We start from the raw sequence: 19,749 nt of genomic DNA on the forward strand, positions 1-19,749 counted from the left end.
GTTATGGTGAATTGCGATCGCTATCGAGCCATGCTGACTGGATTTTGGGTTTCCGAAAATGAATCAGCAAAACATCGTCAAATAGGTACCATGAGACATTACTACCAGATAATAATAAAAAAATGTATTTCAGCAATATTTGCCTCGGCCAAGCCCCCAAAGAAGTGTAATCACCAATTATTATTATTATTTTTTAATATTTGCCTATTTTCTACAAAATAGGTAACCTGTTTTAGAATTGCAGAGAGGAGTTTCGCAAGGGTCTATTGTTGATTCTCTTTTCTTTTCTTTGTAAAGGGTGGTTAAGTTTCAAGGGCCGGTGTTGATTTTGAATAAAATACAATGTTTTTAGGAAATTATTGTAAAATATTGGTATGGCTCATTTACGTATGGATCAAAATATTGGCCAAATGGCCGCCGCGGCCTCGGCGGCACACCTCCATCCGATGGTCCAAATTTTCGATGACGCTGAGGCATAATTGAGGTTCTATGCCGTTAATGTGCCGAATTATCTCATCCTTTAGCTCTTGAATTGTTGCTGGCTTATCGACGTACACCTTTTCTTTCAAATAACCCCAAAGAAAGAAGTCCAACGGTGTCGTTAACGTTTAGGTGTGGTTCACATTCAACATCGGCCCTTGAAATTTAACCATCCTTTACATCAACGACCTACCAGCAATATTTACCGAAATGCATTCTCACTTGTATGCAGATAAAGTCTTAAAACCAATCAAAATTTATGCCGCATTAACAAATAGGCATCCAACAATGCACTAACCCTAAGATGTTTCAAGTGCTTGTTATTTCCAGAAAGCTTCTCGGCACTTCAACTTTTCCAAAAATCTTACTTGACGGCATCGCTATCAATTATGTATGTGCATCCGACTAAAAATCTCGGAATCAGTTTGAACCAAAGATTAACTTGGGATAGTCACGTATATTTAATCGTAGGTAAGTTGCACGGAATGCTCTCTGGACTACGCAACGTCTTACTCCTCTACGCATTCGCATCCTAATTGTATAAACATATGTTACGCCATCGTTATTGTATGGTTGTGAAATCTTTGTAAAATGTGGTTATGCGTGTAAACACAAGCTTAATGTGTTGTTTAATAATATTACTCGTTATGCGTTCGCGATAAAGGCAAGAGACCACGTTTCTCATCCTTCTGAAGCAATCTACGCCATGTCCTTGGATAAGCTTCTTCAGTTCAGTTCCCCCTTATTTTTGCACAAAATCTACTACTCGAAAGTACCTGGGTACCACGCCCTCAGAATAACTGCCACGAAATCAGTGAAAAACTCCTAGCTGCTAGATATAAAACCCTAACGTCAGAAAGACAGTTCTTGGAGCACGTGACTTGACTTTTGTATTCAACCCCTTAGAATATTTTCAGAGCGCGTCGGAGTTAGTCACGGAGACAATAAAAAAAATACTGAGTTGATTGGAAGTTCAACAATTTTCCTTCATTCTATAGTTTGGATCGCTCATCACTCATTTCTCATTTATGAATGATTTCATGAGTGAATGGCTCTCTATACATATTTCCCTATTTTCGTCCGGAAAAATAAATGGTCTTCCTTCAAGAGATTCGCCTACAGAGCGATCGTAATATTTTATAATAGTTTTGATATTTAATTACTAATATTAATCCAGAACTCTTCAAAATTTGGCATAAAAAAGAAAGCCTTCTTAGTTTACTATTACTATTAACAGCGGAGGCGGCCGCCGTAGCCGAATGGGTTGGTGCGTGTCTACCATTCGGAATTCACAGAAAGAACGTAGGTTCAAATCTCTGTGAAACACCAAAAATTAAGAAAACAATTTTCCTAATAGCGGTCGCCCTCGGCAGTCAATGGCAAGCCTCCGAGTGTATTTCTGTCTTGAAGAAGCTTCTCATAGAAAAATATCTGACGTTCGGATTAGGCATAAAAAAAAACTGTAGGTCCCTCCATTTGTGGAACAACATCAAGGCGCACGCCACAAATAGGAGGAGGAGTTCGGATAAACACCCAAAAAGGGCGTACGCGCTAATTATATATATATACAGTAAAGCGTCGATTATCCGAAAGCCGGTCATCCGAAACGTCGGTTAACCGAAAGGAAACATGACGCCTTTTTCGGATATAAATAATAAAAAAAAGTATGTACAAATGAAATAGAAACGTTTAATTGAAATGACTCAGAGAGCGACGCAAGGGAACGTCATGATTTTGGCATTTTCCGTGTCTTCATCGATAGCATGTTATATTTAGAACATGATTCATAGGTATTAACAGCGTTGTACATATGTATATACTTGCTTTCTGTCACGCGCTTTATGAATTTAAGTTAGTGGACACTCATGTGGACACTCAAGTATTTATCGAGTGGTATGCCGCAGTATTCATTCCAGAGGTAAAAAAACATCAGATAGAATCGGCCAAGAGGAAGATAAAAGAATTCTTGAAATCTACAAAGATATTAAGTTGAAGGATGCTGTTTACATGGCAGCAGAAGCGTGGGCTTATGTCAAAGCGACTACTCTAAAGAAATCCTGGAATAAGCTTTGTCCGGCAGTTGAATCCAAAGGTAGCCTTACATCTGAAGAACCAACAAATGAAAACTTTGTTTCAAAAATGGTTGAGTTGATGAAAGAGGTTTCATGATTTGAAGAATGTGACCAAAAAAACGTGCATGAATGGCTAGAATTTGACGAGGATGATCCTGGCTACGAATTGTTGACAGACGACGATATAATAGCACAGGTTCAAGTTCCTGAAGATGACGACGATGAAGACGAAATTAGTGATGGCATCGTCTCAGCTGAAAAATGTCCGTCCAATGAAGAAGCCTTTAAATGATTTGAGACTGCTATTAAATGGTTGGGACACCAAGGCGAATGCGATTCAGTGCAGTCTTTAAAACGCCTTAGGGATTTGGCGGCAAAAAAACGAGTCTTACAACTTAAGCAAACATATACGTTCGACTTTTTTTTAGATTAGTTTTGTACTATTAAAAAATGTTTAGATATATGTATTTATGTACCGTGTGTGCAATCCCTACTTAAATGTGACTATTCATAATATGTACTGTACTCTAGTGTATCATTAAAAAGCATTACATATGTATATGTATTCCTAATCCAATGACATGTTTTATTACCCTACCCTCAACAAAGAACTGGAATTTCGCAAATGTTCGTTTATCCGAAAAATCGATTATCCGAACACCCTCTGCACCAATTGTTTCGGATAATCGGCGCTCTACTGTATATATAAATACTACCAGCGGAGGTGGTGCACTAATGTGCAATGTATAATTTAAAATTTATATTTAGCAGCATTTTATTTATAATTTAGCAAAGCGTCCTTATACAAAATAAGTTTCCTTGCAATATGCAGCTTTAAAATCGATATAAAAATACATACATTTAATGAATACAAATGTAACAACCACTTGATGAAGAAATTATTAAACACAAAAGGTAGCACAATGAAATAAAGTAGAAATAAAATATGTTTTATAAACTAAAATTGCGAAAAATAACATTCTGTAGAAAATTTTTTGTATATAACATAAATACACATACATATATACATATTCCGTATGTAACGGTTTATAACTTTCAAATATTAATTTTTCGAGAGTCTCCTTTAGCCAATGACATTAGTCCAACTTCTCTACTCATGGCTTCTCATTCAATTCCCTTTCAACATAGTCGCGCTTGAAAACCACTTTGTAGAAAGTGGCGCTAACTAGAGCACTGAGCATTGGAGCAGCCCAGTATATCCAGTGGTCCTGGTAATCAGAATTCCATACTGCGGCGGCAACAGCTTTCACTGGGTTCAACATGGCGCCCGACAATTGCCCCTATAGTAAGTTAATATAATACACAAATAACTATAAATCTGTTAACTCCATTCCACTTACCACCGCCAGACTCAGGCAAGCAACGGTTAAACCAAAACGAATTGGCAATGAGTCTTGGAATGGCATATTTCGTGAATCAGCTGCGCTGCAGGTGGTAAAAATCAACATAGCAGTGGCGATAAATTCAATCCAAAAACCCTGCATTGTGGTTATGTCTGGATGTGGTGTAGGCACACAAACGCCATGAGCGGCACCACCCAATGAAATGGCATCAGCTGGTACTAGCGCCTTCATAAGAGCATAGCCGGCAAAAGCGCCCAGCAGTTGTCCCAAAAAGAAGACGCCCGCCATTGTTAGTGAAATCATATCGTATATGTAAACGGCCAAAGTGATCGCGGGATTTAAGTGTGCGCCACAAACGCAACCGAAGCAATGCACGATCATCATAACAACCAAACCGACATTTAACGACGATTGTAAGGGACTGTTCACAAAGTGGTCGTTCTGTACACAGCCCGTACAACCCAGAAATACCAACATTGCAGTGCCGATGACCTCGCCAACGAACTGGCAGAATTGATCCCAAGTATTGACTTTAATATTCAATTTGTCCAACCAACTGAAAAGTGTATGAATGATTACAAAATGTTTAAAAGAGCACAATCAACACTAAATATCGCTGTAAAAATGCCAGAAACAACATTTAGATACCCTAAAATCCATTATTTCTAAAGCATGTCATATGGTAATGCCCTACGCACATAAGTATATATATACATATATGCGCAAATACGATATATACTTTAGTACCTAATATTTTTACTTACATATACTCGTGCATATGTATGAGTTACATTACGTTAAATCAAGTTATGATTTTTTTAGTTTCCGGTTTTATTGAAAGTTGTGCTAAGCTCAATTTTTATGGGTTTGTATGGATGGGTGTCCATTTGTGTTCATAGTTTTCTTCTTAATTAAATGTTAACTTCCATATATAAGTACTATTTAACAGTAAACATTGAATTGACTTTACTATGGAAATTTAAATCGATAGCTAATTTTCGAATGCGTGTCAACTCCCAACTGTTGAAACAGTCGTAAACATCGATACAAATTCGAAATCCATTAATTTGCATGAATTATAATTATATAATCATCTCCAAAAATTTTAGGTGCCAATTACGTGATAAATATTTACTTATAATGCATTCACTATCTAAGTCCATTATCGTTATTTATAAAAGGATTTTAATTTCCATCTAGAAAGTACTCAATTTATGTTAATAAAAGAAAGCTACAAAATCCACTTCTTTTGTTTCTTATTTGGTCTGGCACTTATTTCCGATATATTTTTGTGCACGTCATGGTTTTGGGAAACTTCAAAGAACTGCCGTGCTGGAGACTTCATCCTATGTGAGAGCAGGAAAACGCCACTCAGGGTCACACAGCTGAATTTGGAGCTAGGCTGACTCCATTTAACGAGGGGCGTTCTTTTCGTTCTAGACGGGATATGCCGATTATGTGTGTGAGAACAGTAGCAAGAGGGTTTGCAATTTTTGAAGTACTATATTTCTTCGGCCGCAAAAGTTCTCACAACAAAGTATCTGCCATTCGGACGTGGCTTAGAACTGTAGGTATCTCCATTTATGGAACAACATCAAGACGCACGCCACAAATAGGAGGAGGAGCTCAGCCAAACACCCAAAAATGATGTAGGCGTCAATATTTTTTTCTGCTATTTTTATAATAATTATTATTAATATTTTTACTATTAGGCTACTGCGCACTGCGACCAAAAAGGATCTAAGCCTGCTGAAGAACCCTATATTTTAAGGGTTTTTATGAATTCTAGCACATTCTGCGGTTTATTGTTCCATAATTTATATGAAGGCAGAGCAATACCACCAAGGTGATGTAACCGTTTTCTGCCTAGTGCAGGATATTCCCAAAGAATATGCTCAGTATCTATTTCACAGCATTGGTAGATGATGGTCTCAGAGAGCTGAATTTTGTTTAAGTGATATCTAAGGCTGCAATGGCCTGTAAAGTAACCAGTTCAACGTTGTAAATTCCTCTGTCCGGCATTAGGAATTGTTACGCTGGTCACTGTTGGAAAGAACTATGCCGGTGTTCAACGTAAAAAACCGTTTATGTGATCTTTTGTAATTCCACAGAAAGCTCAGGGCCTATTCGAGGCATGTTTGCCTCTTATTTTGTTAGCTATTTAACTTAAATCATATCCGTCATGTCCAGAAACTCAACCTTATAATATTTTGTTGAAGTTCCCTAATACGTAAAGAAGGCAGCCACTTACCATTTTTGAGGTGACTATTGAGGCTTTCCAAGCCGCCTAACTATCTGAAATTATGTAAACGTAGTTTACTTTCCGACGGAGACATTTCCTCGCACATATCTCAATGGCATGCATTTCTGTCTGGCAGATTGTTGCGTAAAACCCCATTTCACTCGATTTTTTGAATTCAGGTCCATTGATTTCCGACCTTTGTTCAATCATCTTCTAATTTCGGTCCATCAATCAACCATATCTGGGAGCCAGGTCTGAAGTTGATAGACTTATTTTTCCAGGCCGTACACAAAACAACAAAACTCCAATTTGGTTTCGCCTTTACCGTAGTTTTTTTAGTTTTAGCTCAACTCATTCATTGAGAAAGTTATTGCAATGGTTACGTCATTCGTTTCGATGCCATATTCATAGATCCATGTTTTGTCGCAGGTATATATGTGCATCTGCGATATTACATATTTTGTTTCAAAAAAATTTTCTCTAGCGACAACAATTCGATGCTATTTTTCCAGCTTTTTTTTGTTTTTCAAAATATTGCGTTTAACGCTCCGAATGGATACCAATATCGGCTGATATCTTCCTGACGCTTTTAATTTTTTCGAGGCTGCCGTCAATCAACAGAGTTCGACGGACGACTGAACTGTGTCCTCGACATTGGCGAGCTCTCAGTTTCGTTACCGTTAACATTTTTAATGCTTCCACAATGGACAAATAATTTTAATCAGACTCTTTGACTCATTTCGACAGCTAAGCTTGACACAGAAAAGTTTGCAAGATTAAAAAAAAAAACAGTGACAAGTTTACAAAACCATTGCACACAGATTATCACAGTTGGCGCAGTTACTTGCAGATGCGGGAATCTAAGAAAATATTACTTTGACAATAACTCAAACACAGTATTACTGTTTTAAAGCACATGCGATCCTGATATAAATATTATATTATTTATCCTCTTTTTAATTAGTCTTTAATGATTACACTTTCCAAAGGACAAAGCTCACTTAAAAAATAGGTAATATTACAACAAACCTTTTTGTCCACTGAATTGGTTGTGGTGTTCGATCATATATCGGCAGTTGTAATGATTCTACGGCCATTTTGCGTTATTTTTACTCCTTTAGGAGGGGAAAAATCAAAAACGTTACTGCTGTGGTGGATTGAAATGAAAAGTTTTAAATATCCGTGCACTATATGAAAATGAAAGGCCGCAATCTAACAAGCTCATCCAACCGAACGCTGCAGTCGCCAAACACTCCAATTGTAAAAATAGCGTATCGGTACTTATATGTTGTCTGTTTTACTAAGCAAAAAAAGCTCAGCCGACCAAATAATAAAATCAAGAAATACTGCATTTGCTGAACCCATTTATCGGTACTTGTATGTTGTCTACTTTTACTGAATCGGTAAGTGTTTATTTGACGCTTTTCCAAAACTTTTGAAATTATTTTAACTTAATCGCTATTCTACGAATGAAGTGCTAAACTATTGTAGATATTTGTTACATACAGCTGCATTGAAAATAATAGGAGAGGGCATGTGCCGATAAAGTTTTCATTGCCATTACGTTCTGAAAATGCCTCTATGGCAATGGAGCAAGGCCCACAATTCCATGTTAATTCCATTTTTTTATATATTATATGTATATACTCGTATAGTATAGCTACTTAAAACTCCACATAGCTATATCTTCTAGTGCGTACTGAAGCAAAGAGTTTATGAAGAAATCGCGAAAGCATCACCTGGAATATAAATTGAGTGCTTTTCAGTAGTCGCGCTCGTTACAGGGCCTCTCTCAAGAACGCATGGGAATTTTTAAAATTGTTTCTTATTGACCAAATATTTCGGGTGCTGCGTCCAATTTAGGGATTTCGTGCTGAACGACGTTCATTTCTGACGAAGTGATTCATCACGTGACTCTATACTCCGCAAAAGTCACTGTTTGGTGTAGATTTCACCAAACAATGTACAACAAAGCCAATTTAACATAGAAGCTTGAGAGTATTTTAATGAAAAACTTGTGTTTATATGTACCTAAAATTTATTTCGCTTTAAAAAAGATCAAACAGCTAAAAACAATTTTGTGTTGAAAAAAGGGAAGGAAAAATATATTGCATATTAAAAACTGTAGTTGTTCTATTATCTTGAGCACAGCTGTACGTGTGCTAGTAGACGTCTTATATGAAAAAGAAAAGATTGTGGAATGCCTACTGTCTGCCTAGTAATATTTATGTAGATGGATTAATACAAGTAGCTCTTCAATTACTAGACGCTTGCTTACTTAGTTTTAAAAAACTTAAAATCGGAAGACTATTCAGTGTTCATTACTGCGCTCGTACTTTTGCTTTTATCGTAGCAAAAATGTTGAAGTACAGGAATATTTTTAATTAAATTGCATTAAAATCATTTTCTGATGCAAGTCATTCATACATTTTCGACTTGGTTGCTAAGCGAAGAGTACAACTTAAATCAGTTTACTTCAAGCGAGCAGAGCAATAAGTGTTTTTAAGTAAGTAATTATGAAGAGGAAGGTGGAGTGGGCAAAATTTAGAAAATATATATATATGTGTGTACAATTGTTGAATATATATACATACATTTATATTAATATATATATTAAATATGGTGGAATAAATCTCTGCAAATAAGAAAAGAGGGCAATTAGAAGTGAACACATTTGCGAAAAAATGAAAAATCCCTCGCAACAAAAATTCTTAAAATATTATGGAATCGCTTCATCATCGGTAGAAATCAGAAACCCATAGTTTAATATACATAATTTGGATGCGGTCGTATCAGCACAAATGACGCCGATCGCTCTGGTCGTCCAATTACGATCACCACACCAGAAATGGTATATGTATAAATGAATCGTATGATGTTGGACGATTGGTGGTAAAACGTGCGCGAAGTTGAGAGGTTTTGCGTGCACGAAACATGGATTTATCACAAAATTTATTTTCTTTGTTTATTAAGTAGTAACTTAGAATTTAAACTATAGGAAAACTAAGTTATAGCAACAATGGCCTTCAGCTAATGCTCGACTGTAATCCAAAGGGATCAAGCAGCAGTTGTTGTTTTAGCATAAACTAATACCTATGCATTTTAAAGAAATGCTGCTGAAGTGGTAGTCCTCAGACAGATATAAATCCGGGTCGTTCCTGTAACTTTAACCGACTAACTGACTGTCAAGAGAACGATTAGGCAACAATTGACTCGCCGGTGAATAGAAGCAGTAGAAGTTCAAGATTTGTCTATCGACCAATGTGATCTTGTAAAGGGTAAGTCAACCACGGATGCATATTATGCGTAGCTGTTGGGTCAATTCGAAGTCGTTTTGAAACAAAACTGCTGCATGGGCGAGGAAGAACGCTTTCTTCCACTAAGAAAACGCACTCATGAAAAAGTCCCCAGTCTGAAGGTGTTATTTGGAGGAAATAAATAAATTGAGGAAGCATTGAATGCCATGTTTTGAGCTAAAAGGTAATGTGGAAAAGTAAAACTTTCTTTTGTCGAATAGAAAGGATATACATGGGAATAGGAAACTCTGATTTCGGGTGAACAATGTTGATTACTGTTATATATGATATATATATATAACTGATGCTTACACTCATTTTGGACGATTGGCCGAACTCATCCTCCTATTTGTGATGTGCGTCTTGATGTTATTCCGCAAATGGAGGGACCAACAGTTTTAAGCCGACTCCGACGACAGATATTTTGTAAGAGGAGCTTTTTCCTGTTAGATATGGTAAATTTTTTTCCTGTACCTTATCTGCCTTCACTACCCAGACCTATCAAAAGTCGAGACAAAAACACTAGAGAACATACTATATATTGTATTAGAGATATTGAATTTTAATATGAGTGAGAATAAGTAGCTCATTGGGACAACCACAAGCGAGAGAGCCGTCAAATGTGGCATTTTCGTTTCGAGTTTCGTTTTTTGTTTTTTTTTCTCAAGATAAACTTTAAGCCATATATTTCACGAAGATGTACTGCGGAACTTTTTTCTTCTCCTTCTTCTTTTAATTCTAGTTCTTCTTCATATCGATTGCCGCGATAACCGTTTAAGCGATTTTGCTCGCGGTAATCAGCACCAGTTGAACGCACCAAGTGAAGCCAAGTCCTTCTTCAAATGATTTTTTTAGACATTTTTTTAGAATTATGTTTACAAACCTGTTTTCTTTGCCAGCATCCATTTTATTTAGTTTTTACTTTTACGTTTCTCCATACATTCGTAATAATAATTATTGATACCACCGAAAGCGTAGGATTGTACAAATTGTTCAAAAAGCGTTTTAATTACGGATTGGGAGTAAAGCTCGAAAAAAAAGATAATCGAATTGTATGTTATGTAAACCTATTATAGCAAAAGATTTTTAATAGAGGCATAATAAATTGTTAGTTGTAATAGTCACCGCTTATCTTTTATACCCATCCTTTTTTGACTCGATCAAACAGAAAAAAGTCGCAGGGAGCCATATCAAGTGAATTCGATGGCTGTTGGATGGTATTCGTTTCGTTCTTGGTCAAAAGCTCACAGATGATGGCACTGTGCGACGGTACGTTAGCATGGTGCAAATTCCAAGAGTTGTTTATCCCACAAATCCTTTCTTTTTTGATGAATCGCTTCACGTAGCGTCTCATAACTTCCAAATAACAGTCCTTATTAACTGTCTGGTCTTCTGGTAAAAATACGTGGTGTACAATACTGCTTTATTTTTTGACTGGAAACGACGCGTTTTTTTGGTATTGGTTCTCCACTGGCTCACCTGAAGTCTGAATTGCGTGTCGTATATATCCACATCTCGTCTCTAATACTGATGCGTTTAATGAATGTTGGGTTCGAAATCACGTTTTTGGAGATACCAACGCGATCTCTTTTCCGCATGAAGTTGAGGTCCTTTGAGACCAACTTTGCCGCAACACGGCACCAACCCAATTCATTAACTAAAATGCCTGATGGGATTCTTTAGCAATATTCAAGTACTCTACCAGTTCTCTGATGGTTAATTTGTGGTTATTGATCAGCTTTTCTTTCACTTTTTTGATGCCTTCATCAGTCTTCGGTATCGACAGCCTGCCACTGCGTTCGTCATCCTCGATGGAATCACGATATCATCTGAAGCGTTCACGCCACTCGTAAACGGCTGCTTTCTTAGAGTATCATTGCTGAAACAATTTCCCAACATTTATAGGGTTTTCCCACCAATGAATTCATTTTTAACGCTAAATTCAAATACATTTTTAGAACTGTCAAAAATCAAAAACACGACAGAGAGGCGGTGTAAATTTTACAAATGTTAAACAATGGCAAAGTATTAAATTTTGGTAGGAATGTTAATCACAGATATGGCAACCTAACTAAAAAACAGAACTCAATTCAGTTGACTTAGAGAGTCATCTGGCAGTAGTTCCGGGAACTTTTCGATCAAGACGGTATATACGAATAAAGATTAGGATTTTTTTCTATGATAAAGTATCATATAACCAGATTCAACCTAAGCCTGAAAAACAGCTGGTACGGATATCTAAATTTACTACTCTGGCGCTTCTTTTGGCAGATGGCAATTGGAGTAAGAAAGTTGTACACCCAAAGAAATTAAAATAGGTAATATTGGCTGACTTCGAAAATGTACTGCTGCAATGCATCTATGCTTCTACTAGTACTATATAGTCTTCCAACACTGAAAGGTGTGACACTTGGTCTTTCCGATGAAGTTAAATATCTAGAAGTAATCTTGGATAAGAAGCTGACTTGGGAGACACACGTTTCACTGAAGGTGAATCGCGCATTGAGGATTTTTCAGCAATGCCGTAGAGCCTTTGGTAAAACCTGGGGTCTGAAATCTGCTATGGTCCTATGGATATACACAGCACTTAACAGACCAATCATCACTTACGCTTCTGTGGTCTGTTGGCGACGGAGCATGGTTAAGTCCACAATCCGGGAACTATACAGGCTGCAAAGAAGTGTATGCTTATGCATCACGGGTGCCATGAGTACAACCTCTGGTGATGCCCTAAATACTATGCTTGATTTACTCCCCCTGGACCTTAAGATACAACAGGAAGCAATGAAAGCAATGTGTAGCCTTCATAAATATGGTTTCTGGCACGAAGACGTAACTTCGGGACACAGAGAAATCTTTAAGTTGCTATCTGAGCAGTATCCACTGTTTCTGGCACCTAAAGATGACCTGATACCCACAGTTTCATTTGGAAGGAAATTTGATGTCAAATTTCCATTGCGCGAGCAATGGAGCAATCCAGAATGCATGCAGGGAGGTTTGACGGATATTTTCTTTACCGACGGGTCCAAGAATGAAATAGGGTCTAGAGCCGGATGGTACTTAAATGATAGTAATAAGTATCACTATGCTATGGGGGAAATGGCAACTGTTTTCCAAACGGAAGTTTTTGCCATCCTGAAAGTAGCCGAATGGATAATCGAGAGGAGATGGAGCGGGAAACAGATTGGAGTTTTCAGTGATAGTCAGGCTTCACTAAAGGCCCTGGAGAACGCGAAGCTAACCTCAAAGATTGTTCAAGAATGTAAGAAGAAGCTCAATTATGTCGCAAGACAAAATAGGGTTGTACTTATAGGTATAGATTCCTGGACACTCAGGTGTTCAAGGAAACGAAATCGCCAATGAATTGGCCAACCGTGGATCAGCGGTTCCCCCACAAGGTCCAGAGCCAATAATCGGAATCAGTTCCGCAGGAATCATAAATTGGATCAGCGATTATTTAGGCAATCTACATAAAGAGCGATGGTCTAGAAAGCTGCAGAACTGCAAAGTGTTTTGTGACAAGTCCGAACAGAAAACTGTCAAACTTTCTACTAAAACTTAGAAGAAAAGACGTTCGGTTGATGGTCGGTATCATTACAGGACACAACCCAAGGGATCAGCATATGACCGCTATTGGAATCATTGAGAACCTAATGTGGCTGTCGTGCGTGGAAGAGGCGGATAGCACTGAGCACTTTCTCTGTGAGTGTCCTGCCTTTGCTAGAGCACGGCTACGAGATTTGGGTTCTGATAACATGAGAATGAGTAATATTCGTTCTCTAAAACTGGAGGATATCTACAGATTTGCCAGAGAATCTAAGAAAATTCTCACAGGACTAACTATCTCTATCTCTGTCTCTATTCTTTCCTATCACTTTCTCTGATACTTTTCTCCTTCCCTCCTTGACTATCTACCCTCTTTCCAGAGCTTTAAATACAATGGGATTTTAGCCTGAGTGTTTTAGGAGCTACTAAATCTCTTGGTGCTTCTTGGCTCGACCTTTTCAAATTTCAATTTCAGTACTATATAGTACAAAAACAACATTGATCGGCAATGTTAAGATTGCTTTGTATAGTTTTGCATTATCGAACAGTACTTTTGCAAAGCATGACGTTTAGTATGACTAGAGCCCTATATGACACTGAGTAGCGAAATGGGCGCGAACGTAGCAAAACTAATTCTCTAGCGCAGCAATCAAAAGCGTTATAAGTCGAAAGGCCTGGAAACGTGTTTTTTCCGTTCCGTACGAAAACGAAACTAATATGACATAGACTAGTATAACATACCGCTTAAGTCAGGACATGATAGAGTAATTGAGGCACTCCGAGATCGACGCATTAATGGATCATTTAAAAAGCTTTCTTTTTTTGGATGTGATGATTTTAAAATAATTCAAATTTTGCAAATCGCTAGCATTTCCCAAAGAGTTACAACAGGGAGAATAGTTGGATAGTCCCGACGCGGTCGCTAACATTGCAGACTTCACTATAAGAAAGTTTGGATTGGCGCAACTAGTTTCCAATGAGACTACCTTTACGGGTACATGGGTGAGTGAAGTGTGCAAAGGAGACTTAGTAAAGCACAGTACCAACTTTGTGAGTAATGCTAAAAAATTGGAGCTGGTATTCAAAAGCGGCAGCTACTGAGAAAAGGTTATTGCGTGACAAGAGGCTTTTTCCAAAACAGGAATGTACAAATGTAGTAAGTAATGTAAGAATAATCGTGACTTGGAGGTAAAAACTCCAAACCTACGTGGGCAAAGCGTAGGAAAATAAGGTGTCAATGAGTTCAAAGTTCGTTATTAGTCAATTAAATGTATTCATCATATGAAATTCATCATGACCCTATTTTGCTTAGGTAACGTAAAATCTTCATATTTGCGAAACTTCGCGATCGGTTTAAGATTTAAAAATTAATTCACAAAATATAATCTGGGATTAAGTCAACCTTTTTTTTGTTTTAATATCACACTTGACAACTTGCCCCAATAACATATATTTGTACCATATATTTATTTATACACATAAATATAGACACGTTTGAAATATGTATAAATATATTTACATTGATCATAAATATGTTATTTCTATTCAAATACTAATTATAAGTTATGGGGAACAAACCTTTAATAATTGAATCATGCTCAGTAAACACCTTTCCCGATCCCTCTTAACAAATCGGCTCCCTTAGCAAGACTCTGGGTAAGGTTAACTCGTAAAAAATTTGAGTAAAAGTGGAGGAAAAGTAAAATTTCTAAAAAAAACACTACAGTTTCAAAATGGTCTGTCTAAGAGCAACAACTCGCTCAGGAGTTCGTATTGGTACGTCCAGTACCAGTATGGCTGGGAATGCATCCCAATATGGTATACAGGTTAAATCAGGACATCGTAGAGTACTTTTTTAGGACAATGCATGCGAAAGGTGGACTTTTTGACAATATGGGTTGCAAAAATACTTACCAGGTAAGGTTGCTTCAAATATACTCAAATTACCAAGAATGCATTACTCAATATTAAGTAATTAATCATTAAGTTACACATCTATGGAGAATTTAAAAGCTTCCTTTCTAAAGGATGAGCTTATTCTGAAGGAATTCGCTTTTTGCAATCAGCTACCATTTAAGAAAGAGCTAAAATAGGGAGAAGAGTTGGCATTGCAGATTTGATTGGAAGAAAACTAGGATTGTGGCACGTGGCACGTGGCACGTGACCCTCTATAGTGTCGCAGAGTTCGAGTGTGATCTGCTTGTGATTAGCTTGTTTTTATTAGGTGTGCTCTGCGATTTTCACTATGAATGAAAGTATCGAAAAAGAATTTGTCTTAAATTTTGTGTTTTTAACGGGATTTCGTACACCGAATCGTTGAAAATGTTGCAGAAAGCCTTTGACGAATATGCTTTATCAAAAACACGGATCTACGAGTGGTATAAGATTTTCGCAGATGGCTGAGAAGTCGTGGAAGATTTGCCCCGATCTAGTCGCCCATCAACGTCTTCAATGAATGAAAACGTCGACAAAGTCAAGGAAATGGTACTGGAAAACCATCATTTAAGTTTGGGTGTCGCACGAATCAATTCGCAACATTTTCCAAGAGAGTTGAATTTCTTTCTGGCTGAAGGCATGCTTGAGCAAATGAATTCGGACTCAACGTTTGTCAAGCACATAATGACAGGTAATGAGACGTGAGTATATGAGTTTGACATGCAAACCACTCAACAGGCGGTTGAATGGCGCTATCCACATGAGCCGAATCCCAAAAAACCACGTCAAAGTCAGTCAAAAGAGAAAGTCATGTCATTCAAACGTGTTTAAAAGGTGCTTTGATGACTGGACTAATCGTTGGCATACATATATGTAGCGCTTCGAATGGAGCCTATTTTGAGGGCGACAAAATAAATTTCGATGCTTAAACAATTACTTTCCGTTCTATTGAACAATTCCCGGTGCTTTTTTGGCAGAACGTATTATTCATGCTACATTCAAATATTAATTTTAATTTATTTTTTCATTTAAGAGCGTCTAAATGGTTTCATGATAAATAAATACTGAAGTTCCTGTGTTACACAATGGCACCACAACGGTCCTAGATGGTCTAAGTGAGTTTGGCTACTCTAAGCCGACTGCCACAAAAACCTAACCTAACTCTTCACAGTTTGTTTTCGTTTAGGTAAAAAAAATCGTTTTTGCTATCATTTTTACCAAAACGGATTTAATGTTTTCCACTTTCTTCACCCTTCTTAAATGTAACCTTTTGTAAGGAAGTGTCAAAACTCTAATGTCACAAGTAAGCAAACTTTGAATAGTACACTTAAATGTGTAAAGGAAATAGAATAAAATTCACTCTTTTCACTCTTGCAAATGGTCCATTTCTTCAAATTCGCGCGGAAAATGTTACAATGAAGCATAAAATTGTATCGGTACACAGTGGTCAAGTAGCCCGACGTTTTGGTCAGAAAACAATAAGTCAAAGAGAAATAGTACTATTTTGATGAAATTTTTACATATAGGGTTTTTGGGGTCGCTGATTGTGAATATGAGATCAGAATTTCAAAATTCATTTATGAAATAAACTTAAATTTTAATAGGAAGAACATAATATACATTTATTCATATCTCCTCGTCATTGTTCACATCAAGGATGCTGTCTGAAAACTTCATTAATGTATATAAATTAATATAAATACATTTATATTAATGTAAATTTATGTAAACTATTCACCGTTACGCTCGTTGAATCGTCCAACCAGCTTTTATTATTCTCCAGGAAACGATTTTTCGTACTGCGAGCATTTTTCCATTTCTATTTCAAAACAGAAATAACTTTTATCAAAGCCATTTTTGATTTTTCTTCGATAACATATGAAGGTGTTGCGTTGTCCATTAGTTTATTACAGATAATTTGTATTAAATTATCAAATTTTTCTAACAGAAAAACATCATGGATGGCATCGAATATTTTCCTCCTTGTCCTTGAAAAAATTTTTCTCTTGAATCCTATTAAAAAAAAAATTACTTTAAAATAATAATTTAATAACCATTTAAAAATACTTATTATATTAATTATTTTATTATTATTATTATATGATTTTTTAATATTATCAAAACATGATTTTTATCACTCTTTTGCATTTATTAATAATTATTTATTGTTTTAATAACAATATTCACTATAGAAATTGAGATAAAAGTAGAAATAAACACTCTGCATATATTACATTCATTCCTAACATTTCCCAGGCATACACACAAAAAAAAAACAGTTTCGATCGCCCCCCGCGGCTCAAATGCCCCAACACGCGCTTCAAGCTCGGCAGCGACCTGCTGCAAAGAAAGCGTATTTTTGACGAGCGGGGATAGCGCGGGAGTAAGATCTAAACGGATTCGAAATCTGTATACTTTTCTGCACTAGGAAACTTAAATATCTACGCGGCAATTCGTGGCAATAAAAATAATTATCTACGAGAAGAAGTGCAATTGAAAAAAAAAGGGAAAAAAGGCTTGTACTGCGTCATTAATATTGCCTCTAAAAATACAACAATATGGTTAATGTACATACCTTTCCGAACAACATCCATTTTAGTTTGCCCTTTTTCGTTGAAAAATGGTGAATCTGCAACTATTTTTGTGTGGCGCTCGAAAACGTGCATGCGTACTGTCCCGCGCGAGTCCCGACAAATGGCACTTTTGAGCGTTCACCACGGAATATCTGTTCAATGTAAACATCTGTCCCTTTAGATTTTAATGCTCCAGTGCCATCTGTTGACGAATATATGAAGCTTTACCTCAAACGGTAACTTTCGATTTTGGGATTTTTGGCCAAAACGTCGGGCTACCTGATCACTGTGCGGTAGTGTAAGTAATGAACTTTAACATTTTTATGCAATTCAACTACTTTGTGGATGCGTTCACGAACACAATACAATGTAAATGCATCGATACATGCGTTTTTGAATATACAACTTTGTTCGATTTCATTGCAATTGACGGTTCCAAGTCAGCCATTTTTTTGTTTCAAAAATCCTAACGATTTAAAAGCGATTATCAATCGTATTAGATTTTATTTAGTACGTATTTTTTCGACTTTTACGTAATACAATATATGTACTCGTATATAAAACAACTCTTCTATAAATTGGGATAGTTACAGTTCATCTAAATTTTTGAACTAAATTTATTTTGTTTACAAGAAGCGGCAAAATCTTTAGCACATGTGGTTTGGTTTTATAGGTATTTAAAAAGTAAATTTGTCTGCTTTGTAGACTTTATAAATGCTCTTCTTAAGTATACAACTTTATTAAAAATAAAATATTAATTACTCCAGAAGTTCGATTTATTCTGCAACATCCGTAAGAATGTCGATTTGCTTGTTTTACTCGCTCTTTGGTATTTCGACAGATATGTTTGGCTTACGAGAGTGGCACTTCTTCCATTGCACGCAATTTGTTGTTCACTTTATCTTCAGAAACTTCGCGTCTGAAAATCGTCTTATAGACAATGGCACACACCGCAGAACCTCCCAGTGGACCAACCCAGTATATCCAATGATCTGTGAAGTCCGTGTTCCACAATGCTGGTGCAAAGGACCTAGCTGGATTCATACTGGCACCAGTGAATTGACCCTAGTAAAATTGAAACAATTAGTAAACATTTGCCGAAATATTATATAGTACTTAAACATAAATAAACATCTTAGCTTACCGCTGTGATAGCCAAACACGAGATGGCTAAACCAAAACGAATTGCAACAGAGTCATGAAATTTGGAGTTTCGTGGATCCCATACGCCACAGCAAGTCAAAATTAGCACACCAGTGATTATAAATTCAATTACACATCCTTGCCATGACGAAATTTCCGTATTAACAGTGGTGACGCAAAGGCGATGAGCACCACCGAACGCTACGGCACTCTCTGGGATGAGTGCCTTCAATAAGCCATAACCAATGTAGCCACCCAACATCTGCCCCACAAAATAAACACCAGCCATCGTTAGCGACACCATATTATAAATGTAGGCAGCTAGGGTCACAGCCGGATTTAAATGTGCACCAGAGACGCAGCCGAAACATTGAATAATAACCAAAACAACCAAACCGAAATTGAACGTCGCCTGGAAGTGAGTATTTTCATATGTGTTATTTTTTATACAGCCCATACATCCGAGGAAGACCAGCAGCCCAGTGCCAATGAGTTCGCCGAGAAAGGCGCAGATTTTGTCCAATGTACTGGCCTTCATTTTCACCTTCTCAAAGCAACTGAAATAGAGAGAAAAAAATTAAATATTTATTATTACAAAAACGTAAATAAAGAGTACACTGCGTTAGATCACATAGTGTAATGATACAAAGTGTGCATTCGTTTTCAGTACGCACACCTGACTCATTTTTTCAAAAAATATTTTCAAAAATAGAAATAAGGAAACTGGAAATGTGCGAGCATCAAACTGACTGGCACACTTTTTTGAATTACATTTTGCATTAAATGGCTATAGTCTAAGACATACTGACAAGTTTTGAGAACTTATTTGTTTCTGAATTTTAATGCTGATTTTATGAAAATATAGTTCAAGCTCCTACAGGTCCCATATACCATATGTATGTGTGTACATCTAAGTGTCAAACTTTTCGCAAATTAAAAACAAAAATCAAAAAAGTTTCGTTATAATTCCACACTTTTTAAGCAGAATTTACAGAAAAATTTCGAGTATTCAGCTTTAATGCTTGTAGCTCACTTTGAGACCAAAAAGCATTTGAAGCTGTTCTTTAGTTAAACGTTATATCCTAACGACCTATTTCA

At 36.8% G+C, this 19,749-nt stretch overlaps 2 protein-coding genes across 8 annotated transcripts in view; both read right to left on the reverse strand.

Moving 5' to 3' along the window:
* Positions 1 to 3,591: 3,591 nt before the first annotated feature.
* LOC129243912 (aquaporin AQPAn.G-like) overlaps positions 3,592 to 19,749 on the reverse strand; it is a 73,078-nt gene continuing 56,920 nt past the window's right edge. Inside the window, exons 1-3 of one of the 2 annotated variants that reach the window (XM_054881359.1) lie at positions 7,188 to 7,255; positions 3,914 to 4,472; positions 3,592 to 3,853 (exon numbers count right to left, since the gene is read on the reverse strand). In XM_054881359.1, coding sequence (XP_054737334.1) covers positions 3,668 to 3,853; positions 3,914 to 4,472; positions 7,188 to 7,255 — 813 coding nt within the window. In that variant the 3' untranslated portion in view covers positions 3,592 to 3,667. Of the gene's footprint in view, positions 3,854 to 3,913; positions 4,473 to 7,187; positions 7,256 to 19,749 lie in introns of those variants that run through there. The other variant, XM_054881361.1, reaches the window with a different exon arrangement.
* The window catches only part of LOC129243911 (aquaporin AQPAn.G-like), a 74,108-nt gene continuing 72,445 nt past the window's right edge, over positions 18,087 to 19,749 (reverse strand). For all 6 annotated transcript variants that reach the window (XM_054881354.1, XM_054881357.1, XM_054881356.1 and 3 more), the window contains exons 2-3: positions 18,653 to 19,208; positions 18,087 to 18,573 (exon numbers count right to left, since the gene is read on the reverse strand). In XM_054881354.1, the coding sequence (XP_054737329.1) occupies positions 18,361 to 18,573; positions 18,653 to 19,208 (769 nt within the window). In that variant the 3' untranslated portion in view covers positions 18,087 to 18,360. The remainder of the gene's footprint in view (positions 18,574 to 18,652; positions 19,209 to 19,749) is intronic.

Source organism: Anastrepha obliqua, chromosome 4 (genome assembly GCF_027943255.1).
Source record: "Anastrepha obliqua isolate idAnaObli1 chromosome 4, idAnaObli1_1.0, whole genome shotgun sequence".
Classification (NCBI taxonomy): Eukaryota; Metazoa; Arthropoda; class Insecta; order Diptera; family Tephritidae; genus Anastrepha; species Anastrepha obliqua.